We start from the raw sequence: 24,546 nt of genomic DNA on the forward strand, positions 1-24,546 counted from the left end.
GCCTCTGGTTCACACTTACATGTACATGATTCCCAGATGCCTTTGATTAAACCATTATAAAACTGAATAGAATTCACATAAACGGCACACGTACCCTCGAAAATCACTTTTGTTTTGATGCACCAACATTCAAAAACAACACAAACCCACGCTGCTATAAATATGTAAACAATAAAGGGTCACAGGGGTGTACTCTTGTAGAGAAATGATCAATGACAGGGTTGTGTGCCATCACAGTTGAATGTTTCTATAAAATCTCAAGCTTTTCATATTTAGCATATCACCAAGCTAGCATGGTGGAAAACCTACTGGCTGTTACAAAGAGCTGACAGTCAAGATTCCTTCTGTCATTAAATTGTCATTAAATTGACTTCTAGTTACAGAATAACCATATGAATGACTTTGTTAAATAGCAACACATTGTTTGAAAAGCTTCATTATTATTTTATAATAATTATAAAATATACTATGTGTAGCATTTCCCATGTATTCCCAAAAATGTGTTTTTATGACAAATGATAACATATTAGAATTAATGACTTAGCTGTTTTACATAATGAAGACGTTCTAACCAATAAGATATGAGAATTCAGCAGCGTTGTGGTATAAATTACTTTAACATTCTTAGCTAAAAGACAGACAAAAGAAAGATGGGACAACATAAATACCTCACACCATGCTGCTGCACCACACCACATTTAATTCAGTACAATGTAAAAATTATAATCATATATTTCTGTTTTTATAGAATTTTTCCACATATTTGCTGCAGGAATAAACAAATAGACTTATTAATGAATTATTTACAATAATCACATGACAGAAGGTATCCACGAGTCATAAAGAACACAAGGAAAAGCGAGTACATTGAGTGATGAGTATTACACGTTGCACTGTGAAACACTAACCAGGCAGTAAAATACACTCCAAAAGGAGCTTTACTGTGTTCAGGCTTTAGTACTGTGCATACATATAATCACCATGTTTGCCTGAAAAGGACATTAAATGTATTCTGATGATGGAGTGATATTGTATTTATCGGCAACATCCACTGGCAAGTAAAACAGATATGCTCAGATTTGCCATGCTGACATTAGGTCCATTTGTATCAGTACCTGAAGCTTATGTAATGTTCCATCTGACCTTTTCCCTAACTATGACTGATGCACACATAAATCTCTGACCATCATACTGAATACACAGTGGCGAATGTTTCATGTAGCCTTCCCTGCTTTGAAAATAAATAAGGCCATGTTTAGAAATGTATTCTAAAATATCTCAAGCTTGGTTCAGTCTGTGTAATGACTTGTGCGAGTGTGTGTGAAAAGAGGGCAGGATGCATATGAACAGAGCACCACACTACAGAATAGCTCACTGTGGGAGGGCTTTCAGTATGGCATTCACTTCCTCTGCCACAGCTGTGAGGGCAAACTGAAACTGGTCCTATACAGACAGAAAAAAAAACATATTATACCTCTGCATACACACACACACAAACACACACACACACATATATAATTATGTACCTTGGTGCGCACCATACTGGGCCTCTGGTCACGAATGTGTTCCAGTGTTGCAGCAATATCAATCTCTTTAACACCTACAGACAGTAACACCGAAGTGAGCCTACAGTACAAAAAGTACAATTTCAGTGTTTAAAATATGAGTTCTACATACTTATTGCTTACATACCTTTCGCCATGCGGTTCAGGACCATGTCAATGAGAATGTAAGTACCAGTTCTTCCAGTCCCGTCACTGCAAGGGATCACAAAATAAATAAATATCTATAATCACAGGGCTTAACCATATTATGTTCTGTTCAGTAATATTAGATCTGACAGCATAATCCATCATGCTACAATTTATTATAATATAATCTAACTAGCTTAAATCATCCTTTTAATAGGCAATGTAAACAATACTGATGAGAATGACGTCACAAAGGTTCTATTTATATTTAGGGATCCTCCAAAGGTGCTTGTGTGAAAGTCTAAAGTGAGAGTCTAAGTAAAAGACTATTTAAAAGACTATATAAAAATCTATTAAAAAGTAACAAATGTACTCTGCTGTTACAGTTTATTAGTAGTATGTAGTGCTATTACTGAACATAAGCCAATAAGACAAGTGGGTTCTTGTGCGCCCCCTTGAGCCTTAGACTGGTATCGCTTTTGTTTACCTGCAGTGCACAATGATTGGGCAGGATCGGCCTCGGTAGCACTTATTCACTTTCCTGAAAGAAAATCAACCGGGCAAAAAAAGCAGGATTAAAAGGGATTGGTCATAAAGTCATTCGTCACATAAAAACGCTATTTTTATATGCTATTTCATTCTGAGCTATCTGTAGGATGAAATTGTGGTGTCTAGAGATGGAGAACACAGATGTCACAGCTGCCACGTTTAGAGGAGAGATTAAGAGGAGGAAAAGGAGGGAGAGGTGATGGAACATCCTTTCAGCCTCGTTCCTGCTGCACTCACACCTACCAATGATCATTTTTGTGACTATGCAACTGGACCGAGACTACTAGCTGCAAACCACAAAAATGACACTGGGAGGTGTGCAACGGTCAGGAGCCCACCAACCTCCATTAGCCAGAGAGATAGATAGATAGATAGAGAGAGAGAGAGAGAGAGAGAGAGAGAGAGAGAGAGAGAGAGAGAGAGATGGAAAAGAAGTTGTGCATAAACCAGGAATAACCGCAAGCACATGGGCAATAAGTGGAAATTCTTTTGCAGGGCTTCATCAACACTGAAACAGGAGCCAGATCAGGAAGAAGAGAGAAAACAGCAAGGATTGACTTAGGACATTCACAGGTTCACCACTTCACCGTAACAAGATGCAATTGTGTTTTTGGGTGTGTTTGTGTGCACATCATGCATGTCTATCAGTCCAGTGGAGCTGCAGCAGTACCTCCGGAAGTCCAGCAGGGGTCGTGTGGAGCTGGGGATGCCATTTGCAGGCCAGCTGAGCAGGTGGAACTGGGTCAGAGTGCGTGTCTCCTGTGTCTGTACATTCTTCAGGTAGAAACTACGCACCAGGAAGTCCTTACACCAGATGTGCTCGGACACCAGGTTCACCTGAGTCACAGGGACGTCCAATAAGAACTACAAAAAACATCTGTTGCTGCCACACCAATAACCAGGCAAAGCTAGAGGTGCTGTATACAATCTTTGCTGGAGGATAGATGATTACATACAACAATTAATTAGACTGTGAACTTAAAATGATGATCACTCAGAGTATATAACTACACCTGTTAGCTTTACACAAATAGATCGTGGCAGATGTTTTTGTAGCCAAGGACTTTTCCTATAAAATATTTCAGATTCCAGAGCCCCATATCGGTGCCGATATATTTCTCGAATGTTATTTAATTGTCAATGATTATATTTTGCTTATATAACATAGATTATTTTTCATAGAATTTTCCATTGACAGAACACATTAGGTGACAAGCTGACAGTTACAGCTATAAAACTTATTGATTGTTCTTTTTTAGGTAGTACAGATTAAACCTATTCAATGTAACTAAATAAAATATTAAAACTAACTATCAATCATTATCAACATTAAACAATTAACTTTAATAATAGATGCTTATAATATCCAAATAAATAGGTTCTCAAAAAGAATTTTATTAAGCACTGGTTTGTGGAAATCATTAATTGCATTATTTACTCTAGTTAGTATAATTTACAGCAAAAAAAAAAATCTATATAAATATTAATTTAAAGTTTGTCTAAGTGCAGTTATTGGGGAAAACAGTAAACATTCATGGGGCAAATTTTAACTTATTTACTTATATTCTCTTCATCCCTTTTGGGAAATAAGGCAGCAGTGAGACATCACCATCTATCTCTATCTTACTAACTGTGTCGTGCCCCAAGAGACTCCTATATTTTTTGCAACACTTAAATTAAGTGCCTTACAATTTTTCAGCGGCAAGAATTTTTGCTTATGCGTCAACAGTGTAGTCATGCAAACACAGATATGCAACAAAACATATAAAGTGTAACCTGAATTATTGATTACGGTATTGTTCCAGTATGTGAAGGTTATAAGGACATAAACTACAACTTTGTGAAAAGCTTCTCTCGTGTCTGTCTCAGTTCAGCAGTCTTCCCATAGACGTCCGTTATAATTGAGCTTTTATGAAAACAGACTTTCTGTAATGTTCCAAAGTTAGTTGTATGGCGATCACAGATACAGTGGGTAGAGGTTAGGTGGGGTACCCTGTTATTCGTTTTGTGTTATTTGTTTACTTGAGTAATTCAAAGAAATGCAGGAGCATGGTTTTAGAATTTTTACCTCATAGATGTTGTATAGAGATGATCCTTCATCAGGCCAGTAACGTTCACACTGCTGTTCTCCATCCTCTACTAGAGCAGTCATCATCACAATCACTGTGCAGCCATTCTCCCATACCATCTACATCACACACACACACACACACACACACACACACACATGCTGTCAAAAGAAAGACTGCACACAGCAGAAAAGCGATCTAACAGGCCATCTGTTTTTATTGAGTAAATGGTTATTGAGCAGAACAGTATGAGAGTTAATTGTTAACCACTGAACTGTTACCGACCTGCCAGAAGTCAGCAATGGTGTGTGGCAGGGGGCCTTGAGTTGCGATGTAAGCAGGCATGCGTGGGTCATGGTCTATCTGTGAAGGAAAAGGGTAATGGTCTCTGACAGGGCTATTAAATTAACTACTAGGGTGTAAAAAATGTAGCTTTTTTCCTATTTAGAATTTCTGTTTATTTCTTTTGACTCTGTCACACATCAGCAACATTTTCAACTGAGAACTCTGAGCTTGAGTTCTTACTATAATGCTGGCATTGATGTAGTCCTCTCTAGCTGCGTTCGTCTCTGGCTTCAGCTTCACCCGAGAATGGTCATCTGGTGTCACACACACACACACACATACACACACACATACACACATGCACATTCATTAACAATGACCTTAACATACTGAGTTCTGAATTATATATAATTACAAGCATGAGATGTTATAGAATAGAACAGAAGTGTAAAGTCTGTTTTACAGGGAACAAAGTCTGGATAGCGGTTCTTCTCCAGGTTGCTCTCACTCTGGGCAACAGAAACAGAACTGGGTTCAGCTTGGTATGAGCACAGAGCCTCCCACTCCTTTAGCAAACGGTCTTTATTCTTCAGGTGGTCCTCCATGTATGCCTGGAGAAATGAGGAAACAGCATGTAATCCATCTTAATAACCAATTTGTTTATGCTTATATATAAAAGGATAAGGTGCAACCTGCAGCTAAAATAACCGATTTTATCATTACTGATTTGTGCAGTATGAAATATATTGCAACACTAATTTTCTAAAACTCAGTTATAATACTTTACATTACAATCTATATACATTTATAAAATAAATTGGTTTGAAATGTTCTATAATAATGAGTTGTCAACAGCTGTGTGTGTATGAGTGGAGTTCATTTTACCAGTATCATGTGTCCAGTAGAGATGTCCATGTTGGACTGGGCAGGCTCTTCGCTCCATGAAGGTGTGCTGCTGTGAGAGCTGGGGCTGTGTTGTGGCCCATCGCTGAACTGAGACGACACACTGCTCACTCGAGATGTATCCGTCCCCCTCCGTCCACCTGGCTCTGGACGGCTAAACGACGACTTTGCTGCCATGTGCTGTCGACAGAGCTCCTGTCACACACACACGCATACATACACACACAAACCGCTTTATATCTAATACCTATTTAGACACCTTCTCTATTAGTTTCACTGTAGTTACTGAATAATTTATATAAGAATCGTGTGCTTTAAGATTACAATAAACAATAAACTGAGATTGTGAGGATTTTCTCTAGAGAAAAAAATGTGTATTTCTGACTGATGATTAGCTGTCCCACCTGGTAGTCAAAATGGGTCTCTGTGCCAGCCTCCGGGCCAAGGCCCAGCTTCCCTGAGTCCAACTGACGAGCATGATGACGCAGACAAGCAATGGCTAAAGCAACCAACACTACCACACACACACATGCCATGGCCACCACCGTAAGGACAACACCACGTGAGCCATCGTTGATCCGTGTGGCCTGGGGAAGCCCGCGTCCCTCGCTTCTCTGGAAAGCAAGCATCAGAGAGAAAGTGAGAGAGGGAGAAAGGGGATGAGAAAAAGGCACACTGCTAATATAATAATAATCAGTTAAACATTCAACTTTAGTTTCAACATCAAATTCATCTGCTGAGCTGCATCTGTGTGTGTCATATTGTGCTGCACAATTAAACAATGAAGTGGCAGTTGAGAGGAAACATAAGGAATAAAAAAACTATTTGTTCCAACAGCCGTTTGCACTCAAATTTGCCACTAGAAATGAAGTGATTATTCACCAACACGCCAGGAAGTCAAAGGCCTAGTGGAACATGTCTGGAACAGCAGTGCAGAAGAGGAGAGGGCATGAGAGAGGGTGTGTTTGGGTGGTCTCTCTGGCACACTTAACACAGCATCTCCCCCACACTTGCGCACTATGGCTCTTTTGTCTCTCTCTTTGTTTGTGTAAACAAGCTGGATGTCAGGCACCATCATCAGCGACTAATTACTCAAGCAACACACACACACACACACAAACACACGCACACAGCCACGCGCCAGGCCTCCCAAACGCTCTTAAATAATTAGAGAGCATTATCTGCCCCCTCCCCCTTTTTTTTTTATAATTAACAAGTAAACAATTAAGGAAGTCCCTCCTTTGAAGATCTCTTACACTCACTTATTTACACTAACTGTCACTCTGCTGTTCTCTGATTCTGTTACTTCTTCACAAGAAAGAGAAGAGAGGCAGAAAATGAGAAAGAGAGGGAAAAGCGGTTTGGGCCCCGAGCCTCCAAACCTGCCTGTTGATGTTGCCATGGCATTTTGGAGCCTCGGCAGGGGAGAACAGGCCCCGGTGCTGCCATGGCAACAAGAGAAAGCTCAAAGTAATCAACGGCCATCAGGGAGTAAGAGAGAGAGTGAGAGAGAGAGAGAGAGAGAGAGAGAGAGAGAGAGAGAGAGAGAGAGAGAGAGAGAGAGAGAGAGAGAGAGAAAGAGAGAGAGAGAAATAAAGCAAGTACGAGAGAGACAGGAAAAGAGCGGGAAGATGTGAGTGGATATTACCAACAGCCATTTCCTAATAAACAAAATGCATCTTAGAATGTACAAATGCTTACTCTCTAGAAAAACAGAAAATAATTACCAGATGTTTGTATGCTCAGCTTAAATTCTATTCAGCATTATTAGTTATAAAAGGTTTATATATTGAATTGTATCCCATAAATGTAACTGTTCTCTATCATATAAATATAATCCTATTTTGCAAGCAAGGTTCTGGAAGACAATATAAATACTAACTGATCTGAAATTTTAAAAATCATACAAAGATGAAATAAACTCAGTATGTTTACATTTAACCCCACATTTAAATTTGCAATAACTCGTTGAAATATATTTAGAAATTATGATAAAACATGGTAAAAAAAAACTCCATTAAAATCTCAACAGCTGGTGCGATGGTTACAATCATGCCTAGGCTGATGCTGAGTCTGAAGACCATCATACTGGCATAAAACTGGATGAAAAATATCAGGTCGGTATTTTTTATTCATTTCTTTTTATCACTGAGCGTAATGGATTAAACACACACTTATCTCTTAGTGAATTACACTGAATTGAAACTAAAGCTGAACATGGGTGTAAAGCAGCTGTTTTACCGATCTCTTACGACACGTTGCTCACATCCATCCGAACACAGGACGTCACACAGCAGGGTTTAGGAGTACACTGATTTAGCAATGGGAGACGAATGTGAATACATCCTTCTGCTTCACCACGGAAACGCTGAGGCACCCTCTTTTTTCCTCCTTCTAGCATTTCTCTAAATTCACCAACCGATTCACCCCCTTTTCTTTTCTCAGTCCTCTTCACACGTCTCCCCCTTTTTTTCTCCTCTCATACCTCACATGTTTCTCAGCCTGGGTCTATGTCCCCCTTCATCCCTCCCTGAGATCGGCCCTTTCTCTTGAAAGAGCAGAAGAATGTTCCGGAGAGTGGATATGGGGTGTGGAAAAAGGGGTTAGCGGGGGTGGGCAGCGCACGACTGGACTAAGGGACAATGGAGAAGGGGGAAGGGAGGAGGGGACGGGGTGTGGGGCGCCTCACCTGCTACTCCAGAGAGGCCCTCGAAAGGAAGAGTGACAGGCTTTCAGAATCCAGCGAGGAAAAATGAGCTGGTTCAGGACAGGAGCACAAAGGCCCCCCAGGGTCTGAGAGGGCCAGGCAGAGAAACGAAGAGGCAGAGAGAGGGAAAGAGTGAGAGTAGAGAGTAACGGTATGGAGGGGTGAAAGGAGTCAAACCGCAGCCACAGAGGGCAGGAGATACTAGAGGGTAAAGGGGTGTTTAGTGGCTGATTAAACATGATATATGAGAATCTGTCTCTGCAAGAGCTGCAAGCTGACCTGTCATTTACTCAAGGATCCTGTTTTACTCATTTAAAAAGGGGGAAAATATGGATGCACACTAAAGTTAAAGACAACATAACATCTGTTCCATGAGATGCAAGAATATTAAGCAGGGTCCCAGGACCTCCTGACCATCCCCCTTAACGCCCTTTGACCCTAAAAGTACCCTTTAACCTCCACCACAGAAAGGGTATGCACACACACACACACACACACATATATGCATATATACATGTACATATGCATACACACACACACACACACACACACACACACACACACACACACACACACACACATATATATATATATATATATATATATATATATATATATATATATATATATATATATATATATAGAGAGAGAGAGAGAGAGAGAGAGAGAGAGAGAGAGAGAGAGAGAGCGTGTGTGTGTGCGTGATTGAGGGTGGGTGTGTATGTTTTTGGGTGGTTGCAGGGGTTACGTTTGCATAGAGCTTCACTATCTGCATCACAATAGATATAGTGGGACAGAAATCCAGTGTGGGCTTGCAGTCAAATCTTACTCAGTGGTTTATTATTGAATCTGGTGAAACTTAACTTTACAACCTCAGTGATGCTGTGTGAGTTATTTGATATAAGCATTAAGGGCATGATTCGTTAAAATCCTGTGTTCCCCGTACCAGGAATAATATGCTGAAGGCAATATATTCTAAATCTAAAATACACTTGCCTTGGGAAGTGTTTATTATTTTCAAAATGAGAAAAATACATAGTATCCTAAACACGGAACTTGTCAGCGTGCCCCCATGATATTGACTTTTTCATTTGATCATGTTATAAATATCTCTCTCTCTCTTGCTCTCTCTCTCTCTCTCGCTCTCTTACTATCCCTCCAGCTTGCTCATGTTCTTAATCACATTACAAATGCATAGAAATCTCAGCACAAATCTCAATTCACACAACTAACACTGTGAGATAAGACAAGATAATGATTAATAATATATGATAATCAATGTGCTAATTTCTAAATGAAAGTCACCCAAAAAATCAAACTAACTCCAGTGTACCTGCAACAGCTACAAGCGCATTACATCATCTCACTCAGGCAGGCTGCTCTGTCTGGTTACTACAGCAACCAATCCACCTGACATCACCGTCCGAGATGGAGGATGAGTGCTTAACACCAGTGTTTCATTTCAAATGGATTTACAAACACAAACACACACACACACACACACACACACACACACACACACACACACAAAGCGTGCCAGTGTCTTACACATTATGCTGAATATTAAATATAAAATAGATAATAAAAATAACACCATATAGAAAACCCAATGGAAAGACAGGATTAATACAATTAATATATTTTATGGCTTAATTAATTTAATATTTATTATATATATAAGTATTAACAAAATCTATTTAAAATTCTCAGGAAATGTTTATGTTAATATTTTTATCAAAAGTATATATTTTTATACTAGCATATATTTTATACTAGATAATTATTCTTTCTTTTTTTTTTTACAATATAGACATTTACAAATAAATAAATGTAATTATTCAGATATTAATCTCATTTTGCATGGAATTTGGTGAGTACACATAAAAATAACAAAATCTGAGGATAAACCCTGTTCCTAATTACTATACAAACAGACAACACACTAAAATACACAAAAACACATAAGTCATTAATCAACAGTCCATTAAGGCGTGGTCCAACCTCTAATTGGTGGTATAAATCAGAGGAAAGGAGCGGTGGACTGTTTGGGTTTCTTAATAATTTATGACTCAAATCCATGACCAGGTCTAAGCTTTACATTACACTTAAACAATAAAGCATTCCCACAGAGACACTGGATTTAAAAAACTCTATCAGAGTCTGAATTTCCTATTTCTGTTATATAATATAATCAAATAAAATATAAAATAATGAACACTGGGTGCATTTAATTATGCAAAAAGTGACACTTTTCCTTTGATATATTTACTGTAGCAAGTGGGAATAATTATTTCATAATTACAAATTTAAGTCGCACTAACGACCTTTTTTTCATATTATATAAGAAACTAAAGTCATTGATATGTAGAACATTTCTACACTCCAGCAATCTTAAATTTTCAAAAGAACTTGTAGATTAGACAACATATTCCTTTGAGTGTGGCAAAACAAAATTCTCAAAGAATAAAAAAAAATGTATTCTAAGAATCATTACTATGAAAAAAATGAATGAAAGCAAATACAAGCACTATATTCTTAATTTAATTATGACTCCATTAAGAGGCCTACCTGAGCCTGAATCCTTAGTGGTGGAGGAGAATATTTGTCGTGAAAACACACACATGACAGAGTGTGTTAGAGGCTTTCTGCAGTAAGCCAGAATAAAGCAACAAGAGAAAAAAAGCAACTGAGAAACTAGTGAGGAGGGAAGGCGCTTCTCCTCCGTCCTGAACACACCACTGGAACTTAGATTCACAAGCCAGCATGAAGTCAAAGTACACACTGTGGAGAAGTTGTACACAAAGAGCCCCGGCCCTGAGCATAACCTTTAAAGATGATGGAGTGGATGACGGACCAAGAGGGACAAATCGCAGAGAAAGGAGAAATCAGTGGGAAGAAAAAAAGGAGGGAATCCTACATGCCTTCCTAAGCCTTGTCCATCCCATATGAAGCTGTAGGCCCTGTAACCTCCCACCTCCATTCAACCTCCACCACTTATGTCGCATCAAACGATGTTACCATGGCAACTGCTCCACGTGTTACTGATGGGCCAGAGGGGGACGACACACTGATGCCTCCGATTGAACAGGCCCAAAAAAGAGAGGGCATAATGCTGTGAGCATGGGGGGTTAAAACCACTGGAGTATATAGAGAGTCTCATGGTTTCAGGATGAAGGAAGAAAAAGAGAATTTAGCAAAGAAACTCTAAAATAAACATCTGTAACAACTCTAAACTTTAGCCAATGATAGACAAAATGAAGCAGAGAACGCAGTGCAGCCTCATAAAATTGAAACCATTTTATATACAGCAAATATATCACACATAGGAGTAGAAATGAAATGTTGCGCATCCTGTGGATTTTTAAGCAAGCACAAAGTCTATGCACTCCTACTCAAAATGTTTAGTGTGCGAGTGTGTATATGAGTGAATTACTGTGTACTGCAAGTTGTGCTTAGAAGACAGCACAATTAACAAGATTGCTAGATAATCTCAGTAAGGTTTGCAGGGGGTACAGCTCAGCAGAACAACAAACCATGTAGATTAATTCAATTCAGTAATGAAGCAGGGAGTCAGAGAGAGAGAAAAGGATTGAAAGAGAGTGCGAGAGAGAGAGAGAGAGCGAGAGAGAGAGAGAGAGAGAGAGAGAAAGAGAGTGATGGTGATGGTGATGGTGGGGAGGTGCAGAAAAGGATTTGGCCCTAATAATGGAGAGACAAAAAAGAAGCAGGTGCAACCAGGTCTCATTACCGAAGCAGAGAGAAAGAGGACGAGAGAAAAAAACGAAAGATAGGGCACAAAAGAAGGACCCCCCTCACACACAAACACACACACACACACACTCACATACACACATAGAGTCATACACACATCATTCATACGTTACACATCTCAAAGCAGAGTGAGTGTCATAGCTCCCGAATGAACAATGTCGAATAATTAAAAATATGAGCAGCCGGATGCAACAAAAGACCTTCGACTGCATTCAAGGGTCTACAACAGCTGTACACAGTGAAAGGAGAGTGAAAGCGATGGAGAGGGACAAACGCTTGAATATGCACGGCCGAGCACAAAGGCCACGAGAGAAAGAGTGGGGGGAGACTGAAGGAGAGCGAGGGGGAGGCTGAGAGGAGGGGTCAGCGGCAGAGGTAACAAAAAGAGAAGGGCCGAAAAGAATAGTAGAGTGGAGAATAGCAGGGAAAGAAAAAGAGAGTGAGAGAGAGAAGTGAGGAGCAGCAGGGAAAAAAGAAGTATTTTTAGGCGGGAGAAGGGTACAGTAGAGACCAGGGCAGTGGACCAGAGAAATATGAATGAACTGTATCTTAAAAAGTAAATTATAATACAAAATAGTACTTGTAACCTTAAAATGAAATTGTATATAGGCTGATAAATGTTAATGAATTCTAATTCTAGTGAGGATAATGACTCAAAAATGACCAAGCAAGAAACATGTAGCAAAAGTGAGCGGTCTATCATGCAAAAGTCTTAACACAATGCTCAATTCATACACATATCAGTAAAACAGAGTAGGATTGAGTGCCTCATCTCAACAGAGAAATAAACAGAGAATTAAAAGAAAAAAGAGAAATAAATGCACCAACCTCTCCCACCCCCGTCTGAATGATCTTTAGTCCCGTCTCTCCCTCCAAGAAATTCTTCTCAGCCACTATGGATCAAGCACAAATAAAATGTGCACTCTGTTATCACTGATATGTGTGCATATATATATATATATATATAAATTTTTATCCTGTAGTTTTTATATTCAAAAAATATCACTGATGTATATGTATAATACTCATATGAGTCATAATGTCATGTAGATTTTTAATAAATATAAATTGTCACCAGAACTGTCACATTTTGACATTTTTTAACTGAAATACGATTTGAAACATTTAAGCAGAACAACACATTTTTCCAGAAACACTTAATAAATATACGTCTAAAGCTCTTGACGTTTCTAAAGAGAAGAGGCTGTGGTTTGAAATAATTAGAGCCGGAGTGTGTGATGTTGCTTGTACTACTCCTTTTTCTGTCAGGTGTGTTACATTGTTTGTAGAATGAAACCAAAATGAGAGGTGAGCTCAGAGAGAGAGAGGGAGAGAGAGAGAGAGAGAGAGAGAGAGAGAGAGAGAGAGAGAGAGAGAGAGAGAGAGAACTCGTCACTCACCGGCTTTATTGGCCACGTCTTCTGCGCTGAGGTTCAGAGAGTTCTGTCTGATCCTGAATGTGAGTGCAGGCCCCACCACGCTACACACACACAAGCAGAAACACTGGCGCTGATGGAAATGTTCTGTACAGCTGAGATTACACTAAATGTACTACACTTTGTCCTCCCTTGTCATTCTCAGTGTTCTTCTTTTGTGTCTCATGTGTTCACACTCTCTCTCTCTCTCTCTCTCTCTCTCTCTCTCTCTCACACACACACACACACACACAATTACATTCATACTCATTGTACCTGATATTGATAAAGCTGCTAGTTGTGAGATGAATCCTTTCTGCCAGCGTTTCTAATAGCTTTACACCATCATACAGACTCAGAGGACTGAGGATCACACAAGCACAAAACAAAAACTTTAAAAACTTTAAAAATTTTACTTCATGGGTTTATTTTTTATGCTTTTACTATCCTAATTTTATCCAAAATTAAAACAGGCTGTGAAATTCATAAAGATCTCTAACAGGAGGGAAATTGAGTCCGAATAATGAAGTACCTTTGATTTGTGACTATGTAGCCATACTCCTCTCTGACATGTATGCCATCCTTAGCTCCTGGTTTCAGGCTTGTGTGGGTTTTTTCCTTTTGCAGCTCTGCTTCCTTCACTGACCCATGTGTGGTCGCTCCAGACCCCTGAGCCACAGTGACAGGAGCCGGTGAAGAGGGTGATGATGTAGAGGCTAGCTGGAGCCCCGGGGTGGTGGGCTGAGTCACTACAGGAGACACAGGTTTGGCACCTTTCTGTAACACCCTGTCACTGCCCTCTACAATCGTCTGAAATGATAAAACACATCAGGGCATTTTTTATTTCTTAGAATGATGAACAATGAACAAATCAAAAATTACTGCTGAATTTATAATGTCATAAAATCAATTATATACTTGTATATAAATATAAAAATATTATAGAAATATTTGTTTTGGAATTTTATTATCATTCCATAAAAATTGAATAATAATCAAATTAAAAAAAAACATTACGAAAGAGAAAAACAGAGGCATCAGAGACCAACTTAATACCGTTGTAATTAAGTTTAATCTGCTTCAGCCTTTTACAGATATTAGTCATAATCTTATTATTTTATATCCACTTGTTGCTATGGAAGCACACAGTACGCATAAGGGCAATTATTAATTGTCCCCTAAAGTAAAATAAAAGCACAAAAAAAGATTACAACTCACAAAGTGACTAACTAACAAAAGAAAGAAAGAAAGAAAGAAAGACAGAAAGAAAGAAAGAAAGAAAGAATGAAAGTGCTTAAAGCTCTGATTTTTTTTTTTTAAAGAAAAATCAGCATTTAATAATAATCACATTTCTGGTAAATTATTTGCCGATCATATTTGTATAGTAGTGTAATGAAATATTTAAGAACATACTTCTTTCACTGTGACCGTTCCTGGATGTTTATCTGAGAAAATAAGAAAGAATCTGATCACACAACCATGTTCATCATCTCAATACTCTTTCAGACAGTGCTTTGTTACAAAGCAAACATTTTTTAAAATTACACACATTGGAAAATGAAATACATTATTACTGTGTTAGGGTGTTAGCCTGTGTATGTTTAGCTGTATACCTGTGTTCTCGGGGTCCTCCGCCTGAAGGAGCTGAAGCAGGAAGGCAAATGTTTTTAACTGTTGAGGGCTGAGCTCTCGTGGATCTATCCCATATCTCTCCAATGATGTGGACAGCTGCACTACTGTATCATCTACAATGCACACACACACACACACACACACACACACACACACACACACACACACACACACACACACACACATACACACAGAACTAAATTCTAGCCGCAATCAAAAATTTTTCACAGAAATTTTATCATCTGTGGCTTCCAAACTCCTCCAACACAAGACCGATTTTTTTAAATCTATTCTCTGCATTCCACCTGTGATACAAATCCATAGAAAAATACATATATTGAAATTAGGAGGCAAAAGACAGCCGCAGCAACCTTATTGCCCTATCAAGAGCACACGCCTACAGATCAGCACTCACCGTCCAGCCCTGGCAGAGGGCTGTAGTCCTGCAGAACCTTTTTGTTGGTCCGTTGGCGTGAGCTGGGTCGCTCCGGCAGGGTGTAGTCCTCCCCATAATCCAGTGGGAAGTCCAAGTCCTCGTAATATGGGGCAGCAGGGAGGTCTGCTGCCCCCTGATGGTGGAAAGAAGGCTGTGCAGACGATAGGTAGAATGACAGGGCTTCCTCTAAAAGCTGCCTGTCTCTGTCTCGCTGGTGCTGCTGTGAGCCAGAGCGAGAAGAGGGACGCTGGTAGCCTGCACCAGCATGAGGGTGAAGAGAGTGTGACATGTCATCCTGTGAGAGAACAATAACAGACGGTTAGCCTTATGTGCTTCAGTCAGGATTTGAGCCTAATGTGAGAACAAAAGGTATTTTATTGAAGTAAATAATAATATTTCCACTTTCCAAATGGACCTCAATCATGGGATTTATGCACACATTTTCTCTCCATACCTTACACACACACACACACACACACACACACACACACCACACTTCAGTAGCTTTACCTGTAGATATGTGTAGGGGTTTAATGGTAAGGCTTGCATGCGTAGTGAGGAGGACTGACGAGGATCTAAAATCATATAATCCAAATAGTTCTGGGCAACGCTGGGTTCAGACTTAGAGTTCAGATAGGTCTTTTTAGAGGCAGCCTGTGTAGAACTGAACAGGAAACATATAAACAGACAGTTACACTCCAAAATAAAAAAATGTTGACAGATCAACTCAATAGAAATATATTATACATAATAAACAGACAATGCATTCTAAACTGATAGACAATTAATATTAGAACTGATATTCTAATACCAACAGACATTAATATGAAGAGAACTAGATTTTTTTCCCAGAAGTTTCTACAGGTTAAGAAGCTAGGCTAGAAATGTGCATTGGGACTGGGCAGGGACCAAGACTGCATGAGTAAAGTCATACTAGCAGGAGGTTTTTATTTCCATGTAAGTGACAGGAAGCTCACAGGACAAAGACTGTTCATTCATTTATCCATATTAGTAGGTTGCAGAGGTTTAAACTGGGCTGGGTTTGTTGCAGTGTTTTTTAGTACAGGTAAAGACATTAGCAAAGTTTTATGTTTGTAAGTTTGTAAGTCTGGCATTTATACCTTTGTTGACAACACTATGAAATATTCACAATCCAATCAAGTTCAAAGGAGTGTAGAAGTCTAGCTAACAGTTTGGGCTAACGGTACAAAAAAAATAATTAAAGAATGCTAAACGTGTTAATGACTCACTGCGCTGGCTGAGAGGTCTGGGCTCGAGCATGAGGAATACGACTCAGCTCCTTCGTTATGATGTGCTGGGTGATATCATCCTGCCAGGAGAATCCTGTCCTCACCCACATGCACAAAACACAACAGGGAATGTGTCAGACAATAGTGAGACTGTTTTTTTTTTTTGTTGTTGTTGTTTTTAAAAAGAGAGATCATGTTAGATTATTATAATCGATTACAATTAAACTTCTAAGACTAATAGAAAATTAGGAGGAAATATTCTGACTCATGTTTGGTTCCATGGGAATTTTAAATACATAAAAATTATGAGTCACTTTTGCGTAGGGGTGAATCGACACTTTAAAACATATTCGAGTGTGAAAGGATTCTTTGTGTGGGTTATGAGGAATAATATGCGAGTCCACTGTGGATGTGCACACCTTGCATCATCAGCTGTTTGAGCACTTCCTGCAGCCTCTGCAGTACAGGAACAGACACTTGATATCGAACTTCTTCCTGCCTGGATTTCTGACACTGACCAAACAACTTGTCTGTAACACACAACATGCACAAAAGATTAACACACGACATACGTACTGTACATTCATACACACATGCACACATAAGTGTGGAAATGATTTATCTTTAAAGATAGACTTTCTACATCAGAAGATAGCTGTTCTACATCAGTGAACTAAAGAAATAAGTAAACAAAAGCCCGGCATTATACAGTTGAAACTGTGTCCAGAGATTCGGTAGCATATGCAGTAAGCAGTTAGCATTGATTTTAAAATATGACACATTTCTCTACAGTGAAAATAATTTCAAAACTCATTTTAGTAATTCCATGAATAATTTTTTTTCTACCAATATTTCTGCTGGTTTTGCCATGAAACATAGAAACTCATGACATTTTTACATCTGCAAAGATTGCAAATACAACCATATCAAAAGTAATACTTGTTTCTCTGAAAGTACAAACTATATAAAAAATATGTGTGTATAACTATTTATAAATAAAAAATAATGCCAATAAAAGTGATTTTGGAGTAAACAGGATTTTTCTGTCATTACTTACTACAGGGAAATGTGTTAAACACTTAGTTCTTGGTAAGCACACATATGCTACAGCTGCTGTAGACAGAGATTAGTCTAGGGGGAAAACCAACCACTGAAGATTTCTCTGATAACAGACGAGATCATGGCATAAATGAAGAAAAATCTAAATAATCTTGTTCCTTGAAGCATAAATAAAACCCATAATAAAATTAAAAAACATAATCCATAGAATTTATGCATAAACATGTTTATGGATATATACTTTAGTCTTATTATATATATGTAAGCCCCCCTCTCTCTCTCTGACTCATACCTGACTAGAACGTGTATAAAAAGACCCTGGCAGAGCAGACGAGTTCTCAGTCTGAACTCAGCCGTGTTTCTCTGTCCAAGCTGACATGACTCACTGCTATTTATAAGGTGAAGGGTAGCAAGAGAGAAGCCCTATATAGGGGGAGATGGATCACTTACGAGCAGATACAGAAATATAAATCATTATCAGACAGAAGCCAGCTGTTTAATTGATGAGGCATCAACACTACAGACAAAAATGCCCAAATATAAATGTTTGTTTAATTTTGTGGATTAACTATCTCGCTGCTGACTAAAATGCTGGCTGAAGTGCACTGATGAAGATATTTACAAATATTTTCTCAATAATAATTTTATTTTTAAAATGAGTTTACAATTTAATTTTTTTTATAACTACACCAAGCTTATACTACTAAAATGTCTTAAATGGTTATTTATCATATTTCATTTATGCATCCCTATGTTCACTATAAAAACAACAACAACAACAACATGCTACCCACTGTTAAATGTCATAAAATGCTATGGTATTTAGAGTAGAGATTTCAGCTTACATAGCTATTAGATGTCTAATGGAAAGCACTGAACTTAGAAAAATACACAGAGTCCTGAGGGTTTCCTGTCAAAGCCAAGCTAGCAGTGTAAGCTAAAAAAACAAAGAGTAAAGCTAAGGGGAAAAATGGGCTATGAAAAAGAGAAAGAGAGAACAGAAAGCCCCAGTAAACCTGCACATGCTGCTTTGGGTTGCCACTCATCTGCTCAGGGTGTGACTGTGTGTGTGTGTGTGTGTGTGTGTGTGTGTGTGTGTGTGTGTGTGTGTTCAATCCCAGTTCTTCTGTGCATATGTAATGTGAGCACGTCTAGAGCACCTGCTTCGCTTCTGTGTGTGTGTGTGTGTGTGTGTGTGTGTGTCTGTTTGACTGTGTATGTGTCTGTGAGAGAGAGAGAGAGAGAGAGAGAGAGAGAGAGAGAGAGAGAGAGAGAGAGAAAAAGAGAGAGAGAGAGACTTAGTCTCTTTATTATGGTGGGATGATGTTTTAACCTTTGGGCACATTTTGCTAAATCTCCTTAAGAATCTTTTTTTCAATTAAACAACTTGCCTGTGTGTGTGTGTGTGTGTGTGTGTGTGTGTGTGTGTGTGTGTGTTCAAAACAAAATAATTTCTGTGAGATCCCCCACCTAGCATAATTTTAGCATATTTTTTTTCTGACGTCACATACACTCTGATTTTTCTTCTTAAAGAACAGGTGTGTGTGACTCAGTCACTCATAATGGTGGGTTGATTTTTAACCTTTGAGCACATTTTGCCAAATCCAGTTAAATACAATTGAAAAGCTAAATGTAAAAAAAATTTCCTTTTAGATTCAGAAGTTTAGGATAGAGTTAACTGTATGCAGCTCATTAAAGTCGCCATATACGGCATATAAAAAGATATGTGTGTATGTGTGTGTGTGTGTGTGTGTGTGTGTGTGTGTGTGTGTGTGTGTGTGTTTACCGTAAAAAAACTAATTATTTCTAATTACATATATCCCCACATCGCATAATTTAACAGAACCTTTTTATGTCAATTACATTTAGATTTTTTCTGCTTCCTGAACAGATGTGCGTGTGTTTTTGTGCATGTGCATGTGTGTGTGTAGATGTGCTGTTCGGAGTCCTAACACCTACATGCAGGACTCGATGTAGCTGTACATACTCACAGCTCTTATCATGTTTCAAAAACCCTATTTCCAACCCACCGATCCTCAAAGTACACTCGCTGTAGTTTCAAGAACAAGTTTTAAATACAGTTGCACAACTGCAGTAGTTTTTCTTGTGTATGTGAGAGCGAGAGTGTGTGTATTTTCTCTGAGAGTAGAAAAGGAGAGCCTGTGCGTAAGCAAAGGGTAGTGACTCATCAGTGATTGTGGAGGCGTGCACCTAGTTGCAATGGGCTTGATGATGTCAGGGTTGCCATGGAGATGAAGGGCAGTGGGGGGAGGGGGAGGAGGGGCTTGGGAAGGGTTGGAGAAAAAAAGATGAGACAGAGGAAAAGACAGAGGGAGAAACAGAGACAAACAGAAAAAGAGGAGTGGGGAAAAGGCAGAGGCCGGCCTATGATTCACTTGCTGCAGTGAAATGGAACTGTTAGGAGTCAGGGAAATATCTAAAAATGAGGATGAATTATGTGTGATATGGTAAAACAATTGCATTAAAAAGATCATAATAGTTGGCACATTTGCAGGGCATAATATACAGTAGATTGTGATGTACAGCACTGCTGTTCTTTTTGTTATTCGATTCAATGTTATGTTATTTTCTGAAAAACTGAAAACATAAAAGATGAAAATAAGTCCACTCATATAATATGAGTAACAAGGCAGGCAGTTAATATTATTATAGAACTAACAATAACCATGATCTCATAGAAACATATGGTGATCTAATTTATTTACAGTACCATTATTATATCATTATTCTTTATCTCTCCATCCAACTGTCTAAAGAACAAGCCAGCAGCTATCAAAACCACCAACCTTCCTTTTTACATCATCACTACAGGCTCATATATCACATCCATTCATTTAAAATGTGCACAAAGATTCAGACAAACACACACACTCCAGACATAGAGACTCTGCAGTGCAAAACTCTGATGATATGTTTGACAATGGAACTTATTATTTAGCCGTGTGTATCCATGTGTTTTTGCGGGCATGTGTGATTATATGAGCATGTATGTATGAAGAAGCTGGATATAGCTTATAGCAGATGGAGTACTGTGTTCAATCAACAGGAAGTTGTTTGGTGATATACTCACCATCAGAGCAGAACTGCTCTCGGGAGCACAGCCTCTTCTCAAACAGACAACCTAAGAGTGGTGAAGGGTGTGTGTGTGTGTGTGTGTGTGTGTGTGTGTGTGTGTGTGTGAGAGAGAGAGAGAGAGAGAGAGAGAGAGAGAGAGAGAGAGAGTTAAAAATGTTGGCACGAGATAATAATAATAATAATAATAATAATAATAATAATAATAATAATAATAATAACAACCCTACTGTATTTCAGTGCATTCCTCATCAGAAGATCTATACTTATATTTCTCACTTCTGTAACTAAGTGCCTATTATGTGTCTCCATAGTTGAACATTCTGAACATTTTGTTAAAAATTAAAACCACATAAGGTTTCTTTTAATTACTATTACAAACATTGAGGAATTGAACTTTGGAATTGACCTAAGAAAAAAATAAATCACTCACATTTCTGAGTGTGAAAGTGAATATATGTCTGTTGCCCTGTATAATACATATACAGTACAGATCCTTCATAATAGTATTCAGATCCATTTCACTGTTTATGCATTTAATAATGAGGTATACTGTTTGCGATGCAATTCACTAGCATATACCATGTGGTCCAAAAGGCTGAGCACACTAGTGAAAAAGCTTCTGTTTTATATTATCATTACAAATTATACTATTGACAAAGTTTGCTTGTAAAAAGTAGAATCTTGCTGAGTATTTGGCTTGTCGCCTATTTGCTTTAATAATAGTGTGCACTCGAGGTAGCACAGACTCCACAGGTTTGTGCAAAACCTTAAAAAATCATTTTAGATCAATCCCGTCTATGTGTCATCTGAACACATTCAGTAGAAGGGTTTAGTCATGAGGAAAATTCTGAACTTGTGTACAAAGCATTTATGATGCTCAATATCACACATTTGCGTATATTCAAATGACCTAGAAATAGTACAATATTCCAGATATTGAACATTTACTTTATTGTTTTAAATATTGAAACATTCTAGAACCTTATGTTTATTTCAATTTTAAAAGAAAGAATTTCACTGTGGTCTCTTTGGACTTTTGGACCCAATTGTATGTATATATGTGTGCAGTTGGAGTATAGCTGGACACTGATTTGTGCTGACCTCTCGCCTACTCCCACATTCAGCTCTGCATCAGTGAGCAGTAAACAGCCACTGGTGAAATCTGTCTCTGCCTGTCTTTCTATGTCTCTGACTCTGTCTGCCTCACAGTCAGTCTGCAGCCATGGCCTCTCAGCAACAAGAGTGAGACGTTACACTCTAATAAAGATCAGCGTTTAGACACACAATGCTCCAGAAAAGCAGCTGATGACCTGGATCTCTGTGGATGCTTGCAGGGCCAGGGCTTTAATGGCTGTACAGGACACAGCTGATCAAACACAGTGACTGCCCAGCAGCCAGTCAGCTCCTGACCATTCTTCCGTCTCTATGTGTGTGAGTGTGGGAATATCCTGAAGTGGCTAACAGTGCTCCGTACCAAGTTCATGGAGCTTGACAAACACTGATAAAAAGCTGCAGTTATACCACAGGGTAGGAGTAAAACCTGAAGTGGCCTGATTGGCAAAGCAAAAAAAAGCGGCCACTGGAAAAACAAAGATTTGGTCAAAATATTGTGTATTCAATTCCAACCCAAATTTGTGTATATTTTTGTATGTTTTTATGAAATGTCAGTTGTTAAAATGAGTGCATTCCCTGTAGATAAATAGGTTTGTAAATAGGTTTGTTCAGTATTAAAATGGTAATGCTAATGGTACATCAGCTCTTCTCCAGCAAAGAGAATGGACAGATGTGACAGTAATTTTTCACCAGCCCCAGTGCACAGATCCCATTTGAATTAATCATGGCAAATATAAATGGGATGAGATGGGGCTTGTCAATCTCACTTCCCCCCGCTTGCTAACAGGTGGTGATCTGAGCTGTGCAACCAAATGAGTGATTCAGGAGGAAATTGAGAAAGGGCGAGAGAGAAAAAGGGAAAGGAAGAGGGAGAGAGGCAATGTTATCGCATTTCTGAATATGGCAGTGACAGCTTCCTACTCACACTAAATGTAATGTTTGCAGTTTGATGGCTGTTTCTGTCGTACTCATCTCTCAATAAATAGAAATAATGCATCTTAAGTGCAACTTGTGGAGTACAAAAGGTTTAAGGATTTCAGTCTGAATTACTGATCTGCAAAGATCGGTGGACCTGTGATGGTGTAGACAGGAGAAAGAGTATGCGATTGTTCTCCACGCATTCAATGAGTCATTGCTGCACAGGAAGCACAGCAAAAAAAAACAAAAAAAAAAAACAAGAAGAACGAAAGAGAGAGAGAGAGAAAGGGGTATAGATATTTTACCTGATCGGCAACATGGAATGTGTCATGTTTGTTCAAAATATATTTCTACAGTCAATTTATTAGCATAATAATCTGAAAATAAAAAGCAGCCATACACTGTAAAGATTTATTATATGTAAAGAAAAATTAATAAAGTCACACAAATGATCTGTTAAAGAGCAAAAACAGACCACAGTTGTATATATATATTCTGTGAGTAAATTCAAATAAACCACAGTGAAACACTGGCATAAATTTGGCAGCCAGATTGAAGTATGCATAGAGGAGGATAAAAAGGGTTCCTGAACTCATGGTTGTCCTCATACTATAGTGATCAGGTGTTATGCTCAGAGCAGTGAGAGGATCAGCCTGGAAGGAAGAGCAGGCTGTAACGTGAGCGCTGTCCGTGGTGCTGAAAGCCCCAAGCTTGAAACAGCGCTTAATTTTCCACCAGTTGCTCCATAAGGAGGACGGAAATGACGGAAACGGCCAACGTCTTTATGAGCACTACTGTGTCACGGTTTGTTGTCTGGTTAAACAGACGTCAGGTTTGATGTAACGAGAAAAAATGTAAGCATATAAGAAGCGCATCCTCGCTCAGGCGCGTTCTCGTGCACACTCCCCTGTTTCTGTTCTCCCCAAGAATAAACAGCTTAATGTTATTACAGCTGTCTTAGAGGGATGGAGATGTATTACCCAACAAGAATTTTTTGAAAAATTACTACAACCACAAGTCTACTCAGCTCTGCTCATCTTTGCAATCACCGTTTAAACATAAATTAGCTCACTTTATCTGTATCTCGTCTGTATCTCTTAGCCTATTTCCCCCACAGTCCACTCCCTTTCTTGCCTTGCCTACGGATATCTACTCACCGTATTTGCCTGCCGTGACAAGCTGGAAGAGCACGGTCATTCCCAATAGGGCGCTCCATAACCGCGGACGCATCGTCGCTAAACGATCCACCAGAGCGCAATTTGGAGACCACCGGTTTAATTCCGCATTTTGATCCGGGGTTCGCTGGAGCCTTAAGCACGGTGCAAGAGTCAGTCAAGTTAATGCCAAACCGAGCGTGATTTGGTTAGGCAGTAAAACACACTCTCACTTACACGTACGGAGATGCTGGAGAAAGCTTGGAATGTGCGGCGCGGATCAGGATCAGGATCGGGCGTCTGCGACAGGCTGATCATTCGAGCTCCAGGCCTCCTCCTCCTCCTCCCGTTTACTGTCGCTCTGGCGGGAACCCGCAGTGACGTCATCACCAGAACCGGAAGGGGGACAAGGGACAGGCATTAAGTTCTTGCACACGGTTTGTGACAGATATTCATTTGCGTGCTTTAATTACTAGCAGAGACTTCCACAGCGCACAC

General features: G+C 39.1%; 1 protein-coding gene across 3 annotated transcripts; it reads right to left on the reverse strand.

Moving 5' to 3' along the window:
- Positions 1 to 680: 680 nt before the first annotated feature.
- On the reverse strand, positions 681 to 24,546 carry ptprna (protein tyrosine phosphatase receptor type Na). 3 transcript variants are annotated; one of them, XM_060876757.1, is made up of 24 exons: positions 24,292 to 24,546; positions 24,052 to 24,203; positions 20,859 to 20,909; positions 17,128 to 17,238; positions 16,709 to 16,802; positions 15,969 to 16,122; positions 15,438 to 15,753; positions 15,004 to 15,135; positions 14,804 to 14,835; positions 13,923 to 14,200; positions 13,667 to 13,753; positions 13,376 to 13,455; positions 12,804 to 12,868; positions 5,902 to 6,111; positions 5,480 to 5,692; positions 5,058 to 5,205; positions 4,835 to 4,908; positions 4,595 to 4,672; positions 4,309 to 4,428; positions 2,911 to 3,077; positions 2,179 to 2,232; positions 1,693 to 1,757; positions 1,527 to 1,600; positions 681 to 1,443 (listed from the first exon to the last, which is right to left on the reverse strand). In XM_060876757.1, the coding sequence occupies exons 2-24, from the start codon at positions 24,122 to 24,124 to the stop codon at positions 1,372 to 1,374; spliced, it is 2,748 nt and encodes a 915-aa protein (XP_060732740.1). In that variant the 5' UTR covers positions 24,125 to 24,203; positions 24,292 to 24,546; the 3' UTR covers positions 681 to 1,371. The 3 variants fall into 3 exon arrangements, with proteins under 3 accessions (XP_060732740.1, XP_060732739.1, XP_060732738.1); XM_060876756.1 differs by having other exon boundaries at positions 24,286 to 24,546; XM_060876755.1 differs by having other exon boundaries at positions 24,052 to 24,546.

The sequence above is a fragment of the Tachysurus vachellii genome, chromosome 8, assembly GCF_030014155.1.
Source record: "Tachysurus vachellii isolate PV-2020 chromosome 8, HZAU_Pvac_v1, whole genome shotgun sequence".
NCBI lineage: Eukaryota > Metazoa > Chordata > Actinopteri > Siluriformes > Bagridae > Tachysurus > Tachysurus vachellii.